At 30.5% G+C, this 20,591-nt stretch overlaps 1 protein-coding gene across 1 annotated transcript in view; it reads left to right on the top strand.

Annotated features, from left to right (window-relative positions):
* The window catches only part of LOC141300285 (suppression of tumorigenicity 18 protein-like), a 78,523-nt gene that overhangs the window by 15,375 nt on the left and 42,557 nt on the right, over positions 1 to 20,591 (top strand). Inside the window, exons 2-4 of the mRNA XM_073830604.1 lie at positions 7,358 to 7,473; positions 13,854 to 13,896; positions 18,778 to 18,808. Coding sequence (XP_073686705.1) covers positions 13,854 to 13,896; positions 18,778 to 18,808 — 74 coding nt within the window. The 5' untranslated portion in view covers positions 7,358 to 7,473. The remainder of the gene's footprint in view (positions 1 to 7,357; positions 7,474 to 13,853; positions 13,897 to 18,777; positions 18,809 to 20,591) is intronic.

Consider the following 20,591-nt stretch of genomic DNA (forward strand, 5'->3'; position numbering starts at 1 on the left):
ATTCATTCCATAATTAAATCCATTCCTGGCTTAACCCTTTTCCAGCCAGACGCTGCAGACAAACAAAAAGCGCCAGTGAGAGAGAGATAGAACGAGAGCGGGTGACCTTGCAATGAGACCCTGTGTCTTCATAACTCTCTGTGCGCGATACGAGCAGAGACAGGTGATATGGAGAGAAAGAGAGAGAGAGAGAAGAAAACGGGAAAGGTGATTGGAAGGAGAGAGAGAGGGAGAGAGAGAAGGAGGGAGGGAGGTGTCTGGGAGGAGATAGAGCTGGAGGTCTTTATTTATTCATTGTTTAGTGCCACATAGTGCTTATTCCGTAATTACACTGAAAGTACAATCTAATCATAACAGTCATTCAGGAAGGACAAGGGCACTGAGTGCGCTTCGAATGTTTGCCACGCTTATTTCTTTCTGATTTTTTAGCCTCTGTCGTTTGACGAAGTCTAGATACAAAGACAGATCTTAATGCAAGGGGGAAAAGACTTTTGATGCATGTAGTTTAAAAAGGCATGTTTTGGATTACATGCCATTTGTTTCTGAATTAAATGCACATTAAATACAAGATTCACTGAATGTTTGGTAAATAAAAAAAGAAGTGAGGAATTCTATGGGGTAACTTACAAACTAGGGTTATTATACTAAAAAAAGATTAGGAAGAAGAAAAATTAAACATATAATACATATACTTTATTATATATTATCATTTAATTATTTGGAAAAAAAGGGGGGGCATTCATGTTTAATAATAATAAAAAAAATTGGCCTAAAAAATTTAAAGGTATATTCTGGATTATGCCATTTATTTCTGAATTAAATGCACATTAAATACAGGATTCATTGAATGTTTGGTAAATAAAAAAAAAGTGAGGAAGTCTATGGGGCAACTGTTACAAACTAGGGTTATTATACAAAAAAAAAAAAAGATTAGGAAGAAGAAAAATTAAACATGTAATACATATACTTTATTATATATTATAATTTAATTATTTGGAAAAAAAAGGGGGGCATTCATGTTTAATAATAATAAAAAAAAAATTGGCCTAAAAAATTTAAAGGTATATTCTGGATTATGCCATTTATTTCTAAATTAAATGCACATTAAATACAGGATTCATTGAATGTTTGGTAAATAAAAAAGAAGTAAGGAAGTCTATGGGGCAACTTACAAACTAGGGTTATTATACTAAAAAAAGATTAGGAAGAAGAAAAATTAAACATATAATACATACACTTTATTATATATTATCATTTAATTATTTGGAAAAAAGGGGGGCATTCCTGTTTAATAATAATAAAAAAAAAATTGGCCTAAAAAATGTAAAGGTATATTCTGGATTATGCCATTTATTTCTAAATTAAATGCACATTAAATACAGGATTCATTGAATGTTTGGTGAATAAAAAAAGAAGTGAGGAAGTCTATGGGGCAACTTGCAAACTAGGGTTAGTATACTAAAAAAAGATTAGGAAGAAGAAAAATTAAACATATAATACATACACTTTATTATATATTATCATTTAATTATTTGGAAAAAAGGGGGGCATTCCTGTTTAATAATAAAAAAAAATGGCCTAAAAAATGTAAAGGTATATTCTGGATTATGTCATTTATTTCTGAATTAAATGCACATTTAATACAAGACTAATTTAATTTTTGGTTAAAAAAATGTGAGGAAGTCTATGGGGCAACTGTTACAAACTAGGGTTATTATACTAAAAAAATATTAGGAAGAAGAAGAAAAATTAAACATATAATACATATAATTTATTATATAACTTATAATATAAACATAGAATTTATTATATATTATCATTTAATTATTTGAAAAAAGGGGGGCATTCATGTTTAATAATAATAAAAAATTGGCCTAAAAATGTAAAGGTATATTCTGGATTATGCCATTTATTTCTGAATTAAATGCACATTTAATACAAGACTAATTTAATTTTTGGTTAAAAAAATGTGAGGAAGTCTATGGGGCAACTTTTACAAACCAGGGTTATTATACAAAAAAAAAAAAAAAAAAAAAAGATATACTACATATAATTTATTATATATAATCATTTAATATTTTTTTTAACATTTATGTTTAATTAAAAAGATGGCTGAATAGTTTAAAGGCATATTCTGGATTATGTCATTTATTTCTGAATTAAATGCACATTAAATAGAAAAATAAAAGATATAATACATATAATTTATTAACAAAATTGAAAAGTTTAAAGGCAAGATTCATTGAATGTTTGGTAAAAAAAAAAATTATAATAATAAAATGTTAGGAAGTCCCTTTGGCAACTGTTATAAACCTGGGTTATTATACAAAAAAGAAGAAGAAAAACAAAAACAATAAGAAAATATTAAAGATAATAATTAGTAAGTAATTTTTAACATAAAGAACATTATTTGAAAAAAAAAAAAGGGGGTATTCATGTCAATTGCCTGAAAAGTTTAAAGACATATGCTGGATTAGCCAATTTATTTTTTAATCAAAAGTTTCATAATGCATGGTTTTTCCTTCTGGTGCATCAGTGAACATTTTAACTTTCTGTAATATTTAATACACATTAATTAAAAGATTTATTGAATGTTTGGTTACAAAAAAAATGTGAGGAAGTCTATGGGGCAACTGTTATAAACCCAAAAAAGATATTGTACATATAATGTATTATATATAGCAATTTTTTTGCAAAAAAAAAAAAAAAAATGTTACTTGCAATAAAATAAACATTATTTGAAATAACAAAAAATATATAAAAAAAGTTTTGCTTATTTTATTTTAACTACTTGCCAGAGCAGTTTCATTTAGTTTAACAGTTAAACTAAAAGTTTACCTTTAAACTTTAACTTGATACTAAAATATCTAAAAATGAAATAAATACTAATAAACACTATACAGACATACTGAACAGACAATGAACAATACATTTATTACAGTATTTATTAATCTAACTAATGAACCAGTTTAACTTAATACTAAAATAAGTAAATATGAAATAAATATTATATATGCTATATAGACATACTAAAAATGGTAACACTTTACAAAAAGGTCTCATTTGTTAACATTAGGTAACTAACATGAACAAACAATGCACAATACATTTATTACACTATTTATTATTCTTTGGTAATGTTAGTTCACAGTGCATTAACAAATGTTAACAAACACAACTTTTGATTTTAATAATGCATTAATAAATGTTGAAATGAACTAAGATTGACTTGACTGACTTGACTTGACTTGACTAAAGTAGTTAACTTACAAAACCTTATTGTAAAGTGTTACCAAAAACAATAATAATAATAAAGATGACAAAAACACTTAACAAACTAAAATGGACAATGTATTATATATAGTAATTTTCAACATAAAGAAAATTATTTAAAAAAAAATTGTTACTCGCAATAAAATAAACATTATTTGAAATGACGTCAAATATGAAAAAGTTTTTGTAATATTACTAAAACTTTAACTTGCAATTAGAAAAAAATGTAAAATATAAAAACTAAAAATCGATTCAAAAATTGTTACAAGTATTACTTAACAAATATTATAATACTAATTTGAGACTTTTTTTTAATTTATATTTGATTTATTTTTAACCATCAGTTTGTTGTTTACTGCTATTATTTATAATAATTTGTATTTTTTCTACATTCTCAAGCCTAACATCAAAAATAATAGTCTTTGCAAAAACAAAAAATATTCATGACACTCATCTGGTTGCTAAAAACCTAAAATGAACTCAAACAGTTAAAACCAATACAAATCTGAGTAAAATATTAGTTAAGTATTTGAGTTTGTATGCTTCCCCCTGTTTGTTTTTCCTCAAAATAATTTTCTAATCAACAGGATATAAGTATTGTCTCCAAACTTGTAATTTAACCCATTTCTGCACACATGGTTATAAAGATAAAGATGATTTGATGATTTGAGGTTTGATTACAAGCAGTCGTCCCTTGAGCGGTTAAATCAGATGAGCGATTGTGATGCTGATAACAAACGAAATTACCATATGCATTGTGCACTTGTCTGTTTGTTTGTCTTATTTTGGGTGATGCTAGCATTCATGTGTTAAAGACTAGAATCATAGCGTGTGCGCGTTTCTGTTTTGACCACAAAATGTCATTCATTTTTTGCTCATGTTAACACTAATCTTCTTTGTATGTGTGTTTTTAAGGGTCGCCGTGTCGTTTATATGAAACGCATCCCGCCCATTGACGCTTAGAGGCTGTAAAGTGCAACTCTCTGGTTCGGCTCAGACGGGGCTTTGAGAAAAAGAGCAGATGGGTTAGGGCAAAGTGCACCGGCCGCGTACACACGCGCACGGCGAATCAGGAAGCGCAATCTCCTTGGAGACTGCGAGGCCATGCACATTAGCGGCCCGGCCCTCGGAGGGACGCTGGCTGCGTGCAGAAGGGGCCGAGAGAAACCCCCTTCTAATGATTCAGCAGATGACGGGCCGCTCAAGGAGTGGGCCGTCTTTCTTCTTATGCTAATGAGGGGGCCCCTCCTCGTCCCGGGGCCCCGCGCTCCCCGCAAGATGCTGGGAGTTTTTAGCCATAATTAACACAAAGCTCTCTCTTTCTCTCTCTCAAAGCCAACAGGCATGAATGGCTCACCAATAGCGGAGCTCAGGCGTTGTGTAGCGCAGCGTTTAAATTGTCCCGATGCGCGCAATCACACAAAACTCTTCCCGGATTAACCATATTAATTACACACAAGCTATTTGATTTCTGTCAAGCAATCAATTTGCATCTTGTTAAGAAAGCCACATGAGGTCTTGTCTGTTAATTCGCTCCCAGGTTTCTCCACCGCGCCGTTTCAAACGTTCTCAGTTAGTGTTTCTATCCGAACAGCTCCTAAATGTAGCCGTCCAAGCGGAAGCGAATTAAAAAATGAACTCGCCGTGCACTGTAACCTAAAAATATCAAGAGCAACCTGACTGTATTGGGTTTTTATTTTTATAGCACTGTAAAACATAGTAAAGCATAGCATAGCATAGTAAAAACTGCATTTTTAATGTTTTACAGTGTGTTTTACATTAAGCAGTATGCATTTAAATAGTGATTTTTAACAGATAGGAATTTAATTTTAGACTAAAAACCAATTTTAGTGTTTTACAATGTGTTATTAATCATATTATTTGATATGGCTAAAGCAACCTGAGTGCATTATGTTATAGTCATTTTTTTACAGATGGAAATCTGTTTTTAGACTAATAAATGGCACATTTTCATGTTTTACAGTGTGTTTTAATCATGTAATTTAATTTAACTTAAGCATCCTGTGTGCATTAAGTTATAGTGATTTTTAACAGGTAAAAATCTGTTTTTAGACTAAAAACTGTGCGCTTTTACTGTGTTATTAATCATATTATGTATTTAATATAACTAAAGCAACCTGACTGCATTAAGTTGTAGTCATTTTTTTACAGATAGAATTCTATTTTAGACTAAAACCTGCACTTTTTTTTATGTTTTACAGTGTGTTAGTAATCATATTATTTAATATGACTAAAGCAACCTGTGTGCATTGAGTTACTTTGTTTTTTTTACAGATATTTTAAAGCTATTTTAGACTAAAAACTGTTTTAATGTTTTACAGTGTTATTAATCATAATATTTATTTAATATTACTAAAGTAACCTGTGTGCATTAAGTTATAGATACAGATAGAAATCTGTTTTTAGACTAAAAACTGCACATTTTAATGTTTTACAGTGTGTTTTTAATCATATTATTTGATATGGCTAAAGCAACCTGAGTGCATTATGTTATAGTCATTTTTTTACAGATGGAAATCTGTTTTTAGACTAATAAATGGCACATTTTCATATTTTACAGTGTGTTTTAATCATGTAATTTAATTTAACTTAAGCATCCTGTGTGCATTAAGTTATAGTGATTTTTAACAGGTAAAAATCTGTTTTTAGACTAAAAACTGTGTGCTTTTACTGTGTTATTAATCATATTATGTATTTAATATAACTAAAGCAACCTGCCTGCATTAAGTTGTAGTCATTTTTTTCCAGATAGAATTCTATTTTAGACTAAAACCTGCACTTTTTTATGTTTTACAGTGTGTTAGTAATCATATTATTTAATATGACTAAAGCAACCTGTGTGCATTGAGTTACTGTTTTTTTTTACAGATATTTTAAAGCTATTTTAGACTAAAAACTGTTTTAATGTTTTACAGTGTTATTAATCATAATATTTATTTAATATTACTAAAGTAACCTGTGTGCATTAAGTTATAGATACAGACAGAAATCTGTTTTTAGACTAAAACCTGCACATTTTAATGTTTTACAGTGTGTTTTTAATCATAATATTTTTTTAATAACTAAAGCAACCTGAGTGCATTGTTATAGTAATTGTTTTACAGATATAAATCTGCTTTTAGACTAAACACTGCACTTTTCATGTTTTACAGTGTGTTATTAATCATATCAGTGCATAACATAGTGCATTAAGTAATTTTTTTACAGATAGAAGTCTGTTTTCAGACTTAAAACTGCACTTGTCATGTTGTGCAGTGTTATTAATCATTTATTTATTTAATATAACTAAAGCTGCCTGAGTGCACTGAGTTATAGTCATTTATTTACAGATAGAAATTTATTTTAGACTAAAAATGACATATTTTAATGTTTTAATATAACTAAAGCATTCAGTACATAACATAATGCAATAAGTTTGAGTAATTTTTTATCAATAGAAATCTGTTTTAAGACTAAAAACTGCACTTTTTATATTTTACAATGTTATTAATCATATTATTTGTTTTTGACAAGTAGAAATTGCATTTTAGTGTTAAAAATGAATGTTTTTACAGCATGTACTTAATCATGCGATTTAAGATTACTAAAACAACCTAAATGCATTGAGTTAAAGTGAACGGGTTTACTTTTATTTCAATTTTTTACAGTGTATCATGAATCTTTGACTAAAACAACCTGAATATGTTGCATTGCAGTGATTTGTAGAGTAAAAAATGCACATTTTAATGCTTTACAGTGTGTCGTTAATTATAGATTAATATGACTGCATTTATAAGCGCATTTACATCTATCATTAATCATATTATTGACTAAAGCAACTCAAATGCATCGATTTACAGTGATACAAATTGCTTTTTAAAGCAAAAACGGCATGTTTTACTGTTTTACAGTATGCATTAATCAGAAATGCCCATAACCGCTGTTTTTTGTGAGCATGTTTTGACTTAAGGACACATTTGTGATGTAAAAATTGATTTCACACTAGCGATTCAAAAATACTCTGTAAACACCTCAAGCGTAATTCAAGTTGTCACTGACATCTTTTGTCGTTTCTTGCCCCCAGAGCATGAATGTCACACTCACATCTTAGAACAGCTGAAGAAACGTGTGTGCAGTAACCGGAGCGGCCCGTGGGGACCTCGCAGAACATCTTATTCATTACAGGCCAAACAAACAAAGGTAAAATTAGGCATTGTTTCAGAGTATCTCACATGTGCATGTGTAGTTTATTAGTTGTGGACTAACAAAATAATGTACCTCTATTTTCCATGTTTGAGTGTATTTATATGTTTCATAATCATGCATTAAAGTATAAAAGTATTGCACATACTTAAACATGTTGGATTGCAACATCTGTTGTTTTAAAACTGGCAGTTTTTGAATGCATAAAGATGTATTTTATTTATTTATTTTTAATTTGCTCACTTTTTTCAGCATTTTCCATGTGAGCTTTAGACAATAAGAATGAAAAAGCACTTAAAATGAAAGTTAAAATGAAATATCGTCGTTTTAATGCATAAATACTTTTTTTTTTCTCACTTTTACCACATTTTCTATGTGAGATTTAGACAATAACAGTAATAAAAGCACTTAAAATGACAGCGCATGTGACAAATGGGTAACACTTTAGAATAGGTAACACTTATTCACTATTAACTATGACTTATTAGCATGCATATTACTAGAATATTGGCCATTTATTAGTACTAATTAAGCACATATTAATGCCATATTCTACATCCCTAATCCTACCCAATACCTAAACCTAACAACTACCTTACTAACTATTAATAAGCAGCAAATTAGGAATTTATTGAAGGAAAAGTCGTAATTAATAGTGAATAAGTGTTACCTATTCTAAAGTGTTACCGACAATTGTTGTACATTTAAACTTATTTTTTTGTTTGCTAAAGTTGCAATGTTTTTCTGCGTATTTTTCAGATTTATTCAGAGTATTTCAAATACGCATGTTTAGTTTGCAAGTTACATTTTGTGGACTAACAAATTAATTTACCTCTATTTTTTATGTTTGAGTCTATTTATGCGTAATCATGCATGAAAGCACAGTATTGCACCAAACAGTTAAACAAGTTGGATGCAGCATCTGTTGTTTTAAAACTGGCAGTTTATTAATGCATAAAGACATATTTTATTTTTTATTTGGTCACTTTTACAATTTTTTTCTCTGAGCTTTAGACAATAAGAATGAAAAAGCACTTAAAATGAAAGTTAAAATGAAATATCGTCTCGGTTACGTATCGTAACCCTCGTTTCCTGAAGGAGGGAACGGAGACGTCTCGTCGAGACCAACGAATTGCGAAGAGACCGACTGATAGGGAGTCTACGTTTGCTCAATTTGATTTGATAAACATATTTTTTGTTTGCTAAAGTTTTAATGTTTTTTTGTGTGTATTTTTCATATATTTTCAGTCTGAGTATCTCACATGTGCATGGGTAGTTTGTCAATGACATTTTGTGAACTAACAAATTAATTCACCTCTATTTTTCATGTTTGAGTGTATTTATATGCTGCAAAATCATTTGTGAAATATAAAAGTATTGCACCAAAGAGGATGCAACATCTTTTGTTTTAAAAACTGACAGTTTTTTAATGCATTAATACGTATTTTATTTTTTATTTTTTTTATTTGCTCACTTTTACCACATTTTCTATGTGAGATTTAAGCAATAACAGCAATAAAAGCACTTAAAATGACAGCGCATGTGACAAATGTTGTACATTTAAACTTTTTTTTTGTTTGCTAAAGTTGTAATGTTTTTCTGCGTATTTTTCAGATTTATTCAGAGTATTTCAAATACGCATGTTTAGTTTGCAAGTTACATTTTGTGGACTAACAAATTAATTTACCTCTATTTTTTATGTTTGAGTCTATTTATGCGTAATCATGCATGAAAGCTCAGAAGTATTGCACCAAACAGTTAAACAAGTTGGATGCAGCATCTGTTGTTTTAAAACTGGCAGTTTATTAATGCATAAAGGCATATTTTATTTTATTTTTTATTTGGTCACTTTTACTATTTTTTTCTCTGAGCTTAAGACAATAAGAATGAAAAAGCACTTAAAATGAAAGTGCATGGGGCAACTGTTGTATATTTGCCCAATTTGATTTAATAAGTTTTTTTTTTTGCTAAAGTTTGAATGTTTATCTGTGTATCTCACATGTGTATGTGTAGTTTGTAAGTTACATTTTGTGAACTAACAAATTAATTCACATATTTTTGTTTGCTAAAGTTTTAATAGTTTTTTTGTGTACTTTTCATATTTATTTGGTCAGAGTATCTCACGTGTAGTTTGTCAGTTCCATTTTGTGAACTAACAAACTAATTCACCTCTATTTTTTTATGTTTGAGTGTATTTATATGCTGCATAATCATGCATGAAAATATAAGAATTGCACCAAAGAGTTAAACTGGTTGGATGCAACATCTGTTGTTTTAAAACTGGCAGTTTTTCAATGCATAAAGATGTATTTTATTTTATTATTTCAGTGAGAAATCACTTAAAACTAAAGTAAATGGGGCAAATGTAAAACATTTGCCTAATTTGATTTGATAAACATATTTTTTGTTTGCTAAAGTTTTAATGTTTTTCTGTGTATTTTTCATATAGTTAGAGTATCTCACATGTGAATGTGTAGTTTTGTTACATTTTGTGAACTAACAAATTAATTCACCTCTATTTTTTTATTTTTGAGTCTTTTTATATGCTGCATATTCATGCATGAATAGTATAAAAGTATTGCACCAAACAGTTAAACAGGTTGGCTGCAACATCTGTTGTTGCATGCATAAACATGTATTTTATTTTATTTATTTTATTTTTTTATTTGGTTACTTTTACAACATTTTCTATGTGAGCTTTAGACAATAACAATGAAAAACACTTAAAATGAAAGTGCATGGGGCAAATGTTGTACATTTGCCTAATTTGATTTGATAAACATATTTTTTTTTTTTGCTAAAGTTTGAATGTTTTTCTCTGTATTTCAAATGTGCATGTGCAGTTTGCAAGTTACATTTTGTGAACTAACAAATGAAGTCAACTCTATTTTGCATGTTTGAGTGTATTTATATGCTGCATAATCATTTATGAAAGCATAAAAGTATTGCACCAAACAGTTAAACAAGTTGGATGCAACATCTGTTGTTTTAAAACTGTTTTTTTTTAATGCATAAAGACATATTTTATTATTTAATTTTAGTTTTTATTTGGTCACTTTTACAACATTTTCTATGTGAGCTTTAGACAATAACAATGAAAAACACTTCAAATGAAAGTGCATGGGGCAAATGTTGTACATTTGCCTAATTTGATTTGATAAACATATTTTTTTTTTTTGCTAAAGTTTGAATGTTTTTCTCTGTATTTCAAATGTGCATGTGCAGTTTGCAAGTTACATTTTGTGAACTAACAAATGAAGTCAACTCTATTTTGCATGTTTGAGTGTATTTATATGCTGCATAATCATTTATGAAAGCATAAAAGTATTGCACCAAACAGTTAAACAAGTTGGATGCAACATCTGTTGTTTTAAAACTGTTTTTTTTTAATGCATAAAGACATATTTTATTATTTAATTTTAGTTTTTATTTGGTCACTTTTACAACATTTTCTATGTGAGCTTTAGACAATAACAATGAAAAACACTTCAAATGAAAGTGCATGGGGCAAATGTTGTACATTTGCCTAATTTGATTTGATAAACATATTTTTTTGTTTGCTAAAGTTTGAATGTTTTTCTGTGTATTTTTCATATAGTCTGAGTATCTCACGTGTATGTGTAGTTTTGTTACATTTTGTGAACTCGCCTCTATTTTTCATGTTTGAGTGTATTTATATGCTGCATAATCATTAATGAAAATATAAAATTATTGCACCAAAGACTTAAACAAGATGGATTCAACATCAGTTTTTGAATGCATAAACACATATTTTATTTATTTTTATTATTGAATTAGATTTTTTATTTGCTCACTTTTACAACATTTTCTATGTGAGCTTTAGACAATAAAAACAAAAAAAGCACTTAAAATGAAAGTGCATGGGGCAACTGTTGTACATTTTCCCAATTTGATTTGATAAACATTTATTTTTATTTTTTGCTAAAGTTTTAATGTTTTTCTCTGTATTTCAAATGCGCATGTGCAGTTTGCAAGTTACATTTTGTGAACTAACTAATGAAGTCAACTCTATTTTGCATGTTTGAGTGTATTTATATGCTGCATATTCATTTATGAAAGCATAAAAGTATTGCACCAAACAGTTAAACAAGTTGGATGCAACATCTGTTGTTTTAAAACTGTATTTTTTTTAATGCATAAAGACATATTTTATTATTTAATTTTAGTTTTTATTTGGTCACTTTTACAACATTTTCTATGTGAGCTTTAGACAATAACAATGCAAAAACACTTCAAATGAAAGTGCATGGGGCAAATGTTGTACATTTGCCTAATTTGATTTGATAAACATATTTTTTTGTTTGCTAAAGTTTGAATGTTTTTCTGTGTATTTTTCATACAGTCCGAGTATCTCACGTGTATGTGTAGTTTTGTTACATTTTGTGAACTCACCTCTATTTTTCATGTTTGAGTGTATTTATATGCTGCATAATCATTTATGAAAGCATAAAAGTATTGCACCAAACAGTTAAACAAGTTGGATGCAACATCTGTTGTTTTAAAACTGTAATTTTTTAATGCATAAAGACATATTTTATTTTATTTTATTATTTAATTTTAGTTTTTATTTGGTCACTTTTACAACATTTTCTATGTGAGCTTTAGACAATAAGAATGAAAAAGCACTTAAAATGCATGAGACAACTGTAGATTGATCTGATAAACATATTTTCTGTGATGCACAATCATTTAAAAAATAAATAAATGTGCTTTAATCTAAATCAAATGGTTTTATTCAAATCAAATGTATTATTGAATATAAATAAACGATGATCTAAAAAGATATATTAGAATTATCACTTTGTAAGTCCTATGAAGCTATTGTCTGATTTGCCATCTTGTACCATCATTTCCAAAGTTGTTTCGTCTGATTTTGACTTGTTACCTGCGGTTCTCGTCACTTGTTGACATATGGCTGGTTTTTGCAAGGTGGTGCCGGTGTAATTTAAGGGATTGTTAGCAGCCAGCTGTTGCCCGATCTCGCTCTCCTCCTCTCCTCACGTCAAAGTTTCCGCTCAGAATCTGTGAAATATCAAATTACGTAAGCCTAAAAAATCTGCCTACCCTTTGTTAGAACAAACCCCAGCTTGTAGGGCTAATAAAAGATTTCTTTTCACTCTCGCAACGAATCAAAACAGGGCTCTGGTGGTTTTTAATAGTTCGGGCTTTCAAGAGGCATTTAGAAAAAGGCCGTCCGGAAGCGACGGGCCACTTCTGGCGTGGCGTGGCGTTCGTATGTGTACACGAGCGAGCGAGTGTAATGAACTAATCAGGTACATTAGTTTTTACAGAATGTAATCTATAGTGTTTGGGAGTTGTTTGTCTCAATAGGGGCCCCCAGTAATCAAAAGTAATGAAGCTATTACGCGTCGGGAGCTGGGAGAGGGCCGGCGTGGCATTAAGAGTGGGCCACATAAAAGGTTTATTAAAGGAAATTAAGGTCCATCAATGCCACACCTGCTCCCCCTATTATAAATGTATGACAGGTCAGTGGCTTCAATCACAACAGCCAAGCCGAGAGAAGGGGAGATAGGAGTCATGTTTCCCATTATAAGCGAAGTAACAGCCCAGCCAGTGACTCACCGAGCTCACCAGACCCTCCGACCGCTATAGAGCGCCATCAGCCCAGAATAATTACATTTAATAGGTTTTATTTGGGATCAGCAAGGCACTGCTGGCAGAGAGAAACCGAGAGAGAGAGAGAGAGAGAGTGAGTGAGTGAGTAGGTGCAGCGGTATTAACAACTCTTTTTGTCTAAACACACACACACACACACACACACAGTACTACTTTTGTTTGTCGCTGTTTTTTGCATTATTATATTTGCGCTCGCCCCTGTCTCACCCTCTTAAAAGTGAAGGCCTGTCTGGCTGTTCTCTCTCTGCGCTGGCAGTTTGTCGCTGTACTTTTTAAGTCAATTAAATCAAGCCCAAATATGAAGCACGCCACACAATGCATGTAATGGAGCTGATCTGCTGTGTGAAATTTCCCCTTTTTTAATTTGTCGTAAAGTTCACTGACCTTTCGTTTTTCATGCTGACGCTTCAGGAGTTAAATGGATTGGGGTTTTACTATTGTTATTTACTGTAATCCTGTCATCTGAAACTTATTTTTTAAGATCTGAAGTTGGGACACGATGCAGGTGTGCTGTTTGCAAAATGAGTAAAATGCACGCAATGCGATAAACTGTTTTGCATGACGCTAATCTGGCTTACTTATTAATAGCCTAAACTGACAGGAACTTAGCCGTCACTCTGATGATGAGATGAGTTATTAAACTGGATTATGAATCTCTGAAATTGAAAAGTGCTATTTGTTATTAACTTTTGGTCTGTTTTTTTGTTTTGTTTTTCCAGATGGAGTCTGACAGTGAAGAGAATCGCAGTGAAACGTGTGATGGTAAGTGCTTTGATATAGTATAAAAATAAATAATATAAAGTATAGTAAAGAATAGTATAAAAATAAATAGTAAATTAGTTTTTAATATAATAAAATATAATTTTGTCTATCTTGTTATATATATTATATGTTATATATATTATAACATTATATGCATTTTAATGATGTAATAATTGTTTCACGTAACTGTTTTATCAAAAACATTGTTAAATATAATTTTCTACATAAAATATAGTAAATAAAAATATAATTCATCAGTCTATATTAGGAAAATAATATAGTAATATAGTAATTAATTTATATATATGAACGAGACCTTAAATATATACCTAAATATATATACAGAATATAATATATATTTGCTTTCTATAATTGTTATGATAAATTCATAATTATATATATATATATATATATATATATATATATATATATATATATATATATATGGATATACTCAAAATAACAGAATATAATATATTTATTTACTTTCTATAATTGTTGTTATATGTAATATAATAAATATTATATAACAAAACAACTGAAAATAATATATTGAGAGCAATATATAATATAATATACTTTAATATAATATATAATGTGTACTCAATATCTCTGAATATAATATAAAATAATTCTGAATATACTCAAAATAATATAAAAACTGAAAATAATATATATTCACTTTCTCTCTCTATATATATACATATATATATATATATATATATATATATATATATATATATATATATATATATATTCACTTTCTCTCTCTCTAAATATATATACTCAATATTAAGTAATATGCAATATACTACAATATAACACATTGTAATATAGAAATTTCAATTTGGATATTTTTATCTTCACATTTTAATTAACATTAACTTGTGATCTGTTTATCATTACATAATGTCATAATAAGTGTTTCATATCATTGTAAAGTTGTATAACCCATTACCTCTCCAACATAATATATTTATTTTAGGCACTTGTTATGAAACATAATCTCATAACACTCTTTAGAGCACATTATTGCTTTGTATAAACATGCAGGGATGCATTATATTTGCCCCGTACAAAGTTCACATAAACAAGGTGAACGCGCTTCCCAGAATGCCTCAGCGACGGCATTCCGACAGGCTGGTTTCCTGACGCGTGCGCACGCCCCCTTTTTTCCTACGCACATTTGATCTGAAGTGTTAGTTTAACGGTCTCACATCAGATCTGTCAATTTTAATATTAATCCTCTTTAGCTGGAGAGAGGTGCGGTTGCCGCGGCGATGCATTATGCAGAGACAGTGACTTCATTATGTGGCAATATTCTTTCAAACGAGTTAAGGAGGGCGTCGTGAATGGAAAGAGCGACTAAAGCATGACAGGGGACATCATTATTCAAGTGTTTAGAGCCGCGTACTGTACCTCTCATGAGCGCCTGGCCCTTTAATGTGCCGGTAAAAATTCATGATGGTGTTTTATTGAGTCTTCACCATGGGATTGAGGTGAAGCTGTGAATGAGATATTCTCTCCCACTGACACACATTCCTTCTCTCTCTCTCTCTGACTGTCTGTACATCTCGTGAGACTAGGTTCACAGCGAGGCTTTGAATATATCATGTTGTCAGAGCTGTGATTGTTAAACACTGTTTAGTAAAGTGAACCAGCTTTTTCCTCATGCAAATCCAGATACGTGTATTGTCTTACACTGTGTAATTGGTTGCTAATTTCACCCCGAGAGGAAGTGATGTGCATCCTAAACATGCTTTATTGAAGTGTAGAACAATTCATTGCTGTCAGAGAGTTTTCATTTGAACTTTTCTATTCATTTAGTGCTTAAAACTGTGAAAATGTAAGGGGCCCCTAAAGGGACATGGTGATGGGAGGAAAGATTATATGTCAATGCTTTTGTGTTCGCTTGCAAAACTTTCGCTTTCGCTTGCAAATATAGTGCGTTCCCCTGAGGAACTTTGCATTCGCTTGCAAAACTTTTGGGGAAACTTTATTATGTTGAACACACCATTTTTGCAAGAGAACCCAAATATTTTGGAAGAATTTTTTTTTGGGGGGGGGGGGGGGAATGTAGAAGTTTTGTGCCGAAATGCAAATATTTTTTGAGAGAATACAATATTTTTTCAAGAGAGCGCAAATGTTTTTTTCTGCAGAAGTTTTGTGATGAAATGCAATTTTTTTTGAGAGAATATTATATTTTTGCAGGAAAGCGCAAATGTTTTTCTTTTCAGTACTTTTAAGAGAGAACACAAATGCTTAGCAAAAGAATGGAAAATTCTTGGGGAAACGCAAATATTTCATGATAGAATATAAATGTTTTGCAAGAGAATGCAAATTTTCTTGGGGGAACGCAAACAATTGGCAAGAAAAATGTTTAGTGAGGGATCAAACATTTTGCAAAAGATCACAAATGTTTTATGAGAGAACGCCGAAATGCAAATGTTTTTCTGAGAGAATACAATATTTTTGCAGGAGAGCGCAAATGTTTTTTTCTGCAGAAGTTTTGTGATGAAATGCCAATGTTTTTTTGAAATAATACAATATAAGAGCGCAAATGTTTTTTTTTTTTTTTAAGAGAGAACACAAATGCTTAGCAAAAGAACACAAAGCTTCTTGGGGAAAACACAAATATTTCATGATAGAATACAAATGCTTTGCAAGAGGACAAATTTTCTTGGGGGAATGAAAAAATTTGGCTGGAAAAAGTTTTGTGAGAGAACAGAAACATTTTGTGAAATATACCAAATGTTTTATGAGAGAATGCAAAATTTCTCAAGGAACGCAAATATTTGGAAAGAAAATGCAAATGTTTCGTGAGAGAGTATAAATGTTTTGAGAAAAATTGCAAATGTTTTACGAGAGACTGCAACTTTTCTTGTAAAATGCTAAAATTTGAGATAATGAGATAATGCAAATGTAAAAATGAGATAATGCGAATGTTTTAGGAGAGAATGCAAAGTTCCTCAAGGAACCAAAATTTATCTAGAAAATGCAAATGTTTAGTGAGAGAGCTGAAATGTTTTGGGAAAGATCGCAAATGTTTTACAAAAGAATGCAAAATTTCTTGGGATACGCAAAAAAATTTGGCTAGAAAACGTTTCGGAAGAGAGCAAATGTTCTGCAAAAATTCACAAATGTTTTATGAGAGAATGCAAAGTTTCTCAAGAAACTAAAATTTGACTAGAAAATGCAAATGTTTCGCGAGCACAAATGTTTTGTGAAAGATCAAAGATATTTTACAAGAGACGTTCTAGGGTAATGCAAAATTTGGTTATTTCGTAAGCAAAAAAAGGCAAAAAAAATGCTAATCTTTTATGAAAGAATGCAGTTTTTTACAAAAAGATGCAAAGTTTCTTGGGGAATTCAGAAATTTTTGTGAGAAACTGCAAACGTTTTAGGACAGAATGCAAAGTTTCTTGGGCAACACAAAAATTTGGCTAGAAAATGCAAATGTTTGTGAGAGAACAAATGTTTTGTGAAAAATTGCTAATCTTTTATGGGAGAAAAAATTTAAATGCAAATGTTTTATGAGAGAACAAATGTTTTGTGAATGGAAATAGTTTGAGAAAAATTGCATATGCTTTACGAGAGAATGCAAAATTTCTTGGGGGAGTGAAAAAATGTTCTTGAGAAAATGCTATTATTTTATGAGAGAACAAATATTTTGCAAGAAAACGCAAAAATCTGGCTAGAAAACGCAAATGTTTGGCGAAATATTACAAATGTTTTACAAGAGAACGCAAATGCTATTCAAGACAATGCAAATGTTTTATGAGAAAATGTACAATTTCTCAGGGAATGCAAAAATTTGGCTAAAAAATGCTAATTTTTCATGAGAGAATGGAAATATTTTTCAAAAGATTGTACAGTTTTTCGGGGGGAAGCAAAAATTTTCATCAGAAAACAAATATTTCAGGAGAGAACACAAATGTTTTAAAAGACAGTGCTAAGTTTCTTGGCAGAATGCAATAGTTGCAATTGTTGAGAATGCAAATGATTTGCGATAGAATTTGCGTGTATATGTAAAATCACTGAAATATAAATGTCCATAAAAATGTAGTGTACCAATGCATCAAGTTGGAGCATTTCAATTTTATTCAAGTCAAAAATATATAAATTATATATCAAAAATAAAATAAAATAAATAAATGCATAAAAATAAATACATAAACATTGTATATGCATATTATAAATATTATACAATTTTATAAGACTAAATCAGTCAAACAATCAGTACTTTGTGTTGCACCAACAAAAGTCATATTATAAAATATCTGCACATTTTTATTTCTTTTTATAGTCTTATAATGAACACTAAACTAGTTGCTATTGACTATTGACAGTCAGCCGTACTTCCTAAGAGAGACATTACCCAGAATGCTTAACCCTAAAGGGAATTTTGTCATCATTTTCATGCCTTTGTCTTGTTCCAAACATGCACAACTGCATATATCTCTCATCTGTGTAATGTATTGAGTTTATTTGTTGTTTACCCATCAGCACAACTACAAATCCTAGCAAAATCGAGTCAGCTGATACTAGACAAGGCCAGATCCTCTCTCTCACGTGGTTTAAAAGCTACCTGAAGCCGCATTTGCATCTCTGTGATTTGTATGGATTTGCATCTTTTTTGCTACTCTCCATAGCTATACTTTCAAAGCACAAGAAGGAGGTTTATGTCTGATGTTTTGTATGCCATCCTCAACATAAGCGTCTATCACAGTCAGCGGGAGCCTTCGTCATTGTGTCCGTCTGAGTGTGACATTAAAGTGAGAGGTGTGTGAAGGATCACAGGCAGGTGCTGGAGGGGCCGGTCACGCTGGTGGAAATGTAAACACGTGTGTTTACTCTTTCTCTCTCTTTTTCTGTTTGCAGTTCTGCCTGACTGCATCGCTGAGGCGCCCAGGTAAGCCAGAGTTCACTACCTGCTTCCGAGTGTCAGTTTATGGCTTTTCTGACGGCTTGTACAGCATACGTGCAGTTGTCAAAAGTTGCATGTTAGACTTTGGTATTTAGACACTTAAGTCACACTTAAAAACACATGAATTGCATTGGATGCAAACTATTAAATCAAGCGGTGTTTGCAAACAAATCAAGAGCTTTTTGCTTGCTCAATGTCTTTTACTCTGGTGTTTGGTGATTTTTTAGTGGCTGAATTAAGTCAGTTATATATAAACGTGACCCTGGACCACAAAACCAGTCATAAGTAGCACGGATATATTTGGAGCAATAGGCAAAAATGCATTGTATGGGTCGAAATTAGTACAGATCATGTTCCATGAACATATTTTGTAGATGTTCTACCATAAATATATCAAAACTTAATTTTTGATTAGTAATATGCATTGTTAAGAACTTCATTCAGACAACTTTAAAGGCAATATTCTCAATATTTAGATATTTTTTTTGCACCCTCAGATCTGTAAAATATTTTTTAAATATGTTTTTAAATGTCTGTTTTATTTTAATGTATTTAAAAATTATACAGTGAAATCAGTAATATTGTAAATATTATTGTGATTTAACATAACAGTTTTCTATTTGAATATATTTGAAAATATAATTTATTCCTGTGATGCAAAGCTGAATTTTCAGCATCATTACTCCAGTCTTCAGTGTCACATGATCCTTCAGAAATTATTCTAATATGCTAATATGCAATAATATATTTTAGTGGAAACATGACACTTTTTTTCAGAATTTTTTGATGAATAGAAAGTTCAAAATAACAGCACATAAGTTTTAATGTGTAAAATACTTTCAAAAATATAAAAAAATAAACTGATCGCAAACCCAATCAAATATATAATTAATATAATTTTTTATTTTTTATTTTTGTTTAATATTTTATATCTGTTTTCATACATTAAGTGTGACTAAAGTGTCCAAATACTTTAGTTTTGTTCATTTCTTTGCATGCTTTTTTATTAAACAACATTCATTTGTCTTTTTTTTAATGCAGTGCGAGTTGTTTTGTGCATTTCTTTGTGCATTTTGTGTCAAACGCCACACTAACCTTTTTCATGATATCGGCCTACAGCAAACATTTGATTCTCTGTATCATTGCTTATTATGCAGCGTGATAGCTGATAATAGCAACAGATTTCTCATTGAAAATAATGAGCCAGTTCATGCTTGAGTGTTTTGGACTCTGTGTTCACACATAAGTTCACACATGAGGATCTGCGATGCTGATTTTCTTAGTCACATCTTGCAGGGAATTTCAGATGCTGCCCTGATGAGTTTTGTAACAAACTCGCTGCCCCAAAGAGCGCGTTTTCTTCCACCCATTTTACTTCCGTGACATATTTTTTTGCATGAAACAGGATGTTCAGAGAGACAAAATGCAGGCCGAGGCTTGATTTGATCCATCGGGAATTGATTGGATGTTGAAAAGTGGTCTTAATAAGTGGTTAAAGGGGAGGGATTGAAAAATAAGAAGGCCGAAATGGAGAGTTGGTTCAGAGGTGGAATTATTAGTGATTATATTTTTGTCCAAACTAATCATTTACAGTAAGACCAGAAATGTGAACTAAGATACACATCAGTAATCAAATTCCCTAGCATTCAAAAAAGTAAAAAAAAATAAATAAAAAATAGAGTAAAAACAGTAATATTGTGAAATATTATTGCAAAAAAATGTCTATTTCTATATATTATAACATAATTTATTCTTGTGATAAAATGCT

The sequence above is a fragment of the Garra rufa genome, chromosome 24 (genome assembly GCF_049309525.1).
Source record: "Garra rufa chromosome 24, GarRuf1.0, whole genome shotgun sequence".
NCBI lineage: Eukaryota > Metazoa > Chordata > Actinopteri > Cypriniformes > Cyprinidae > Garra > Garra rufa.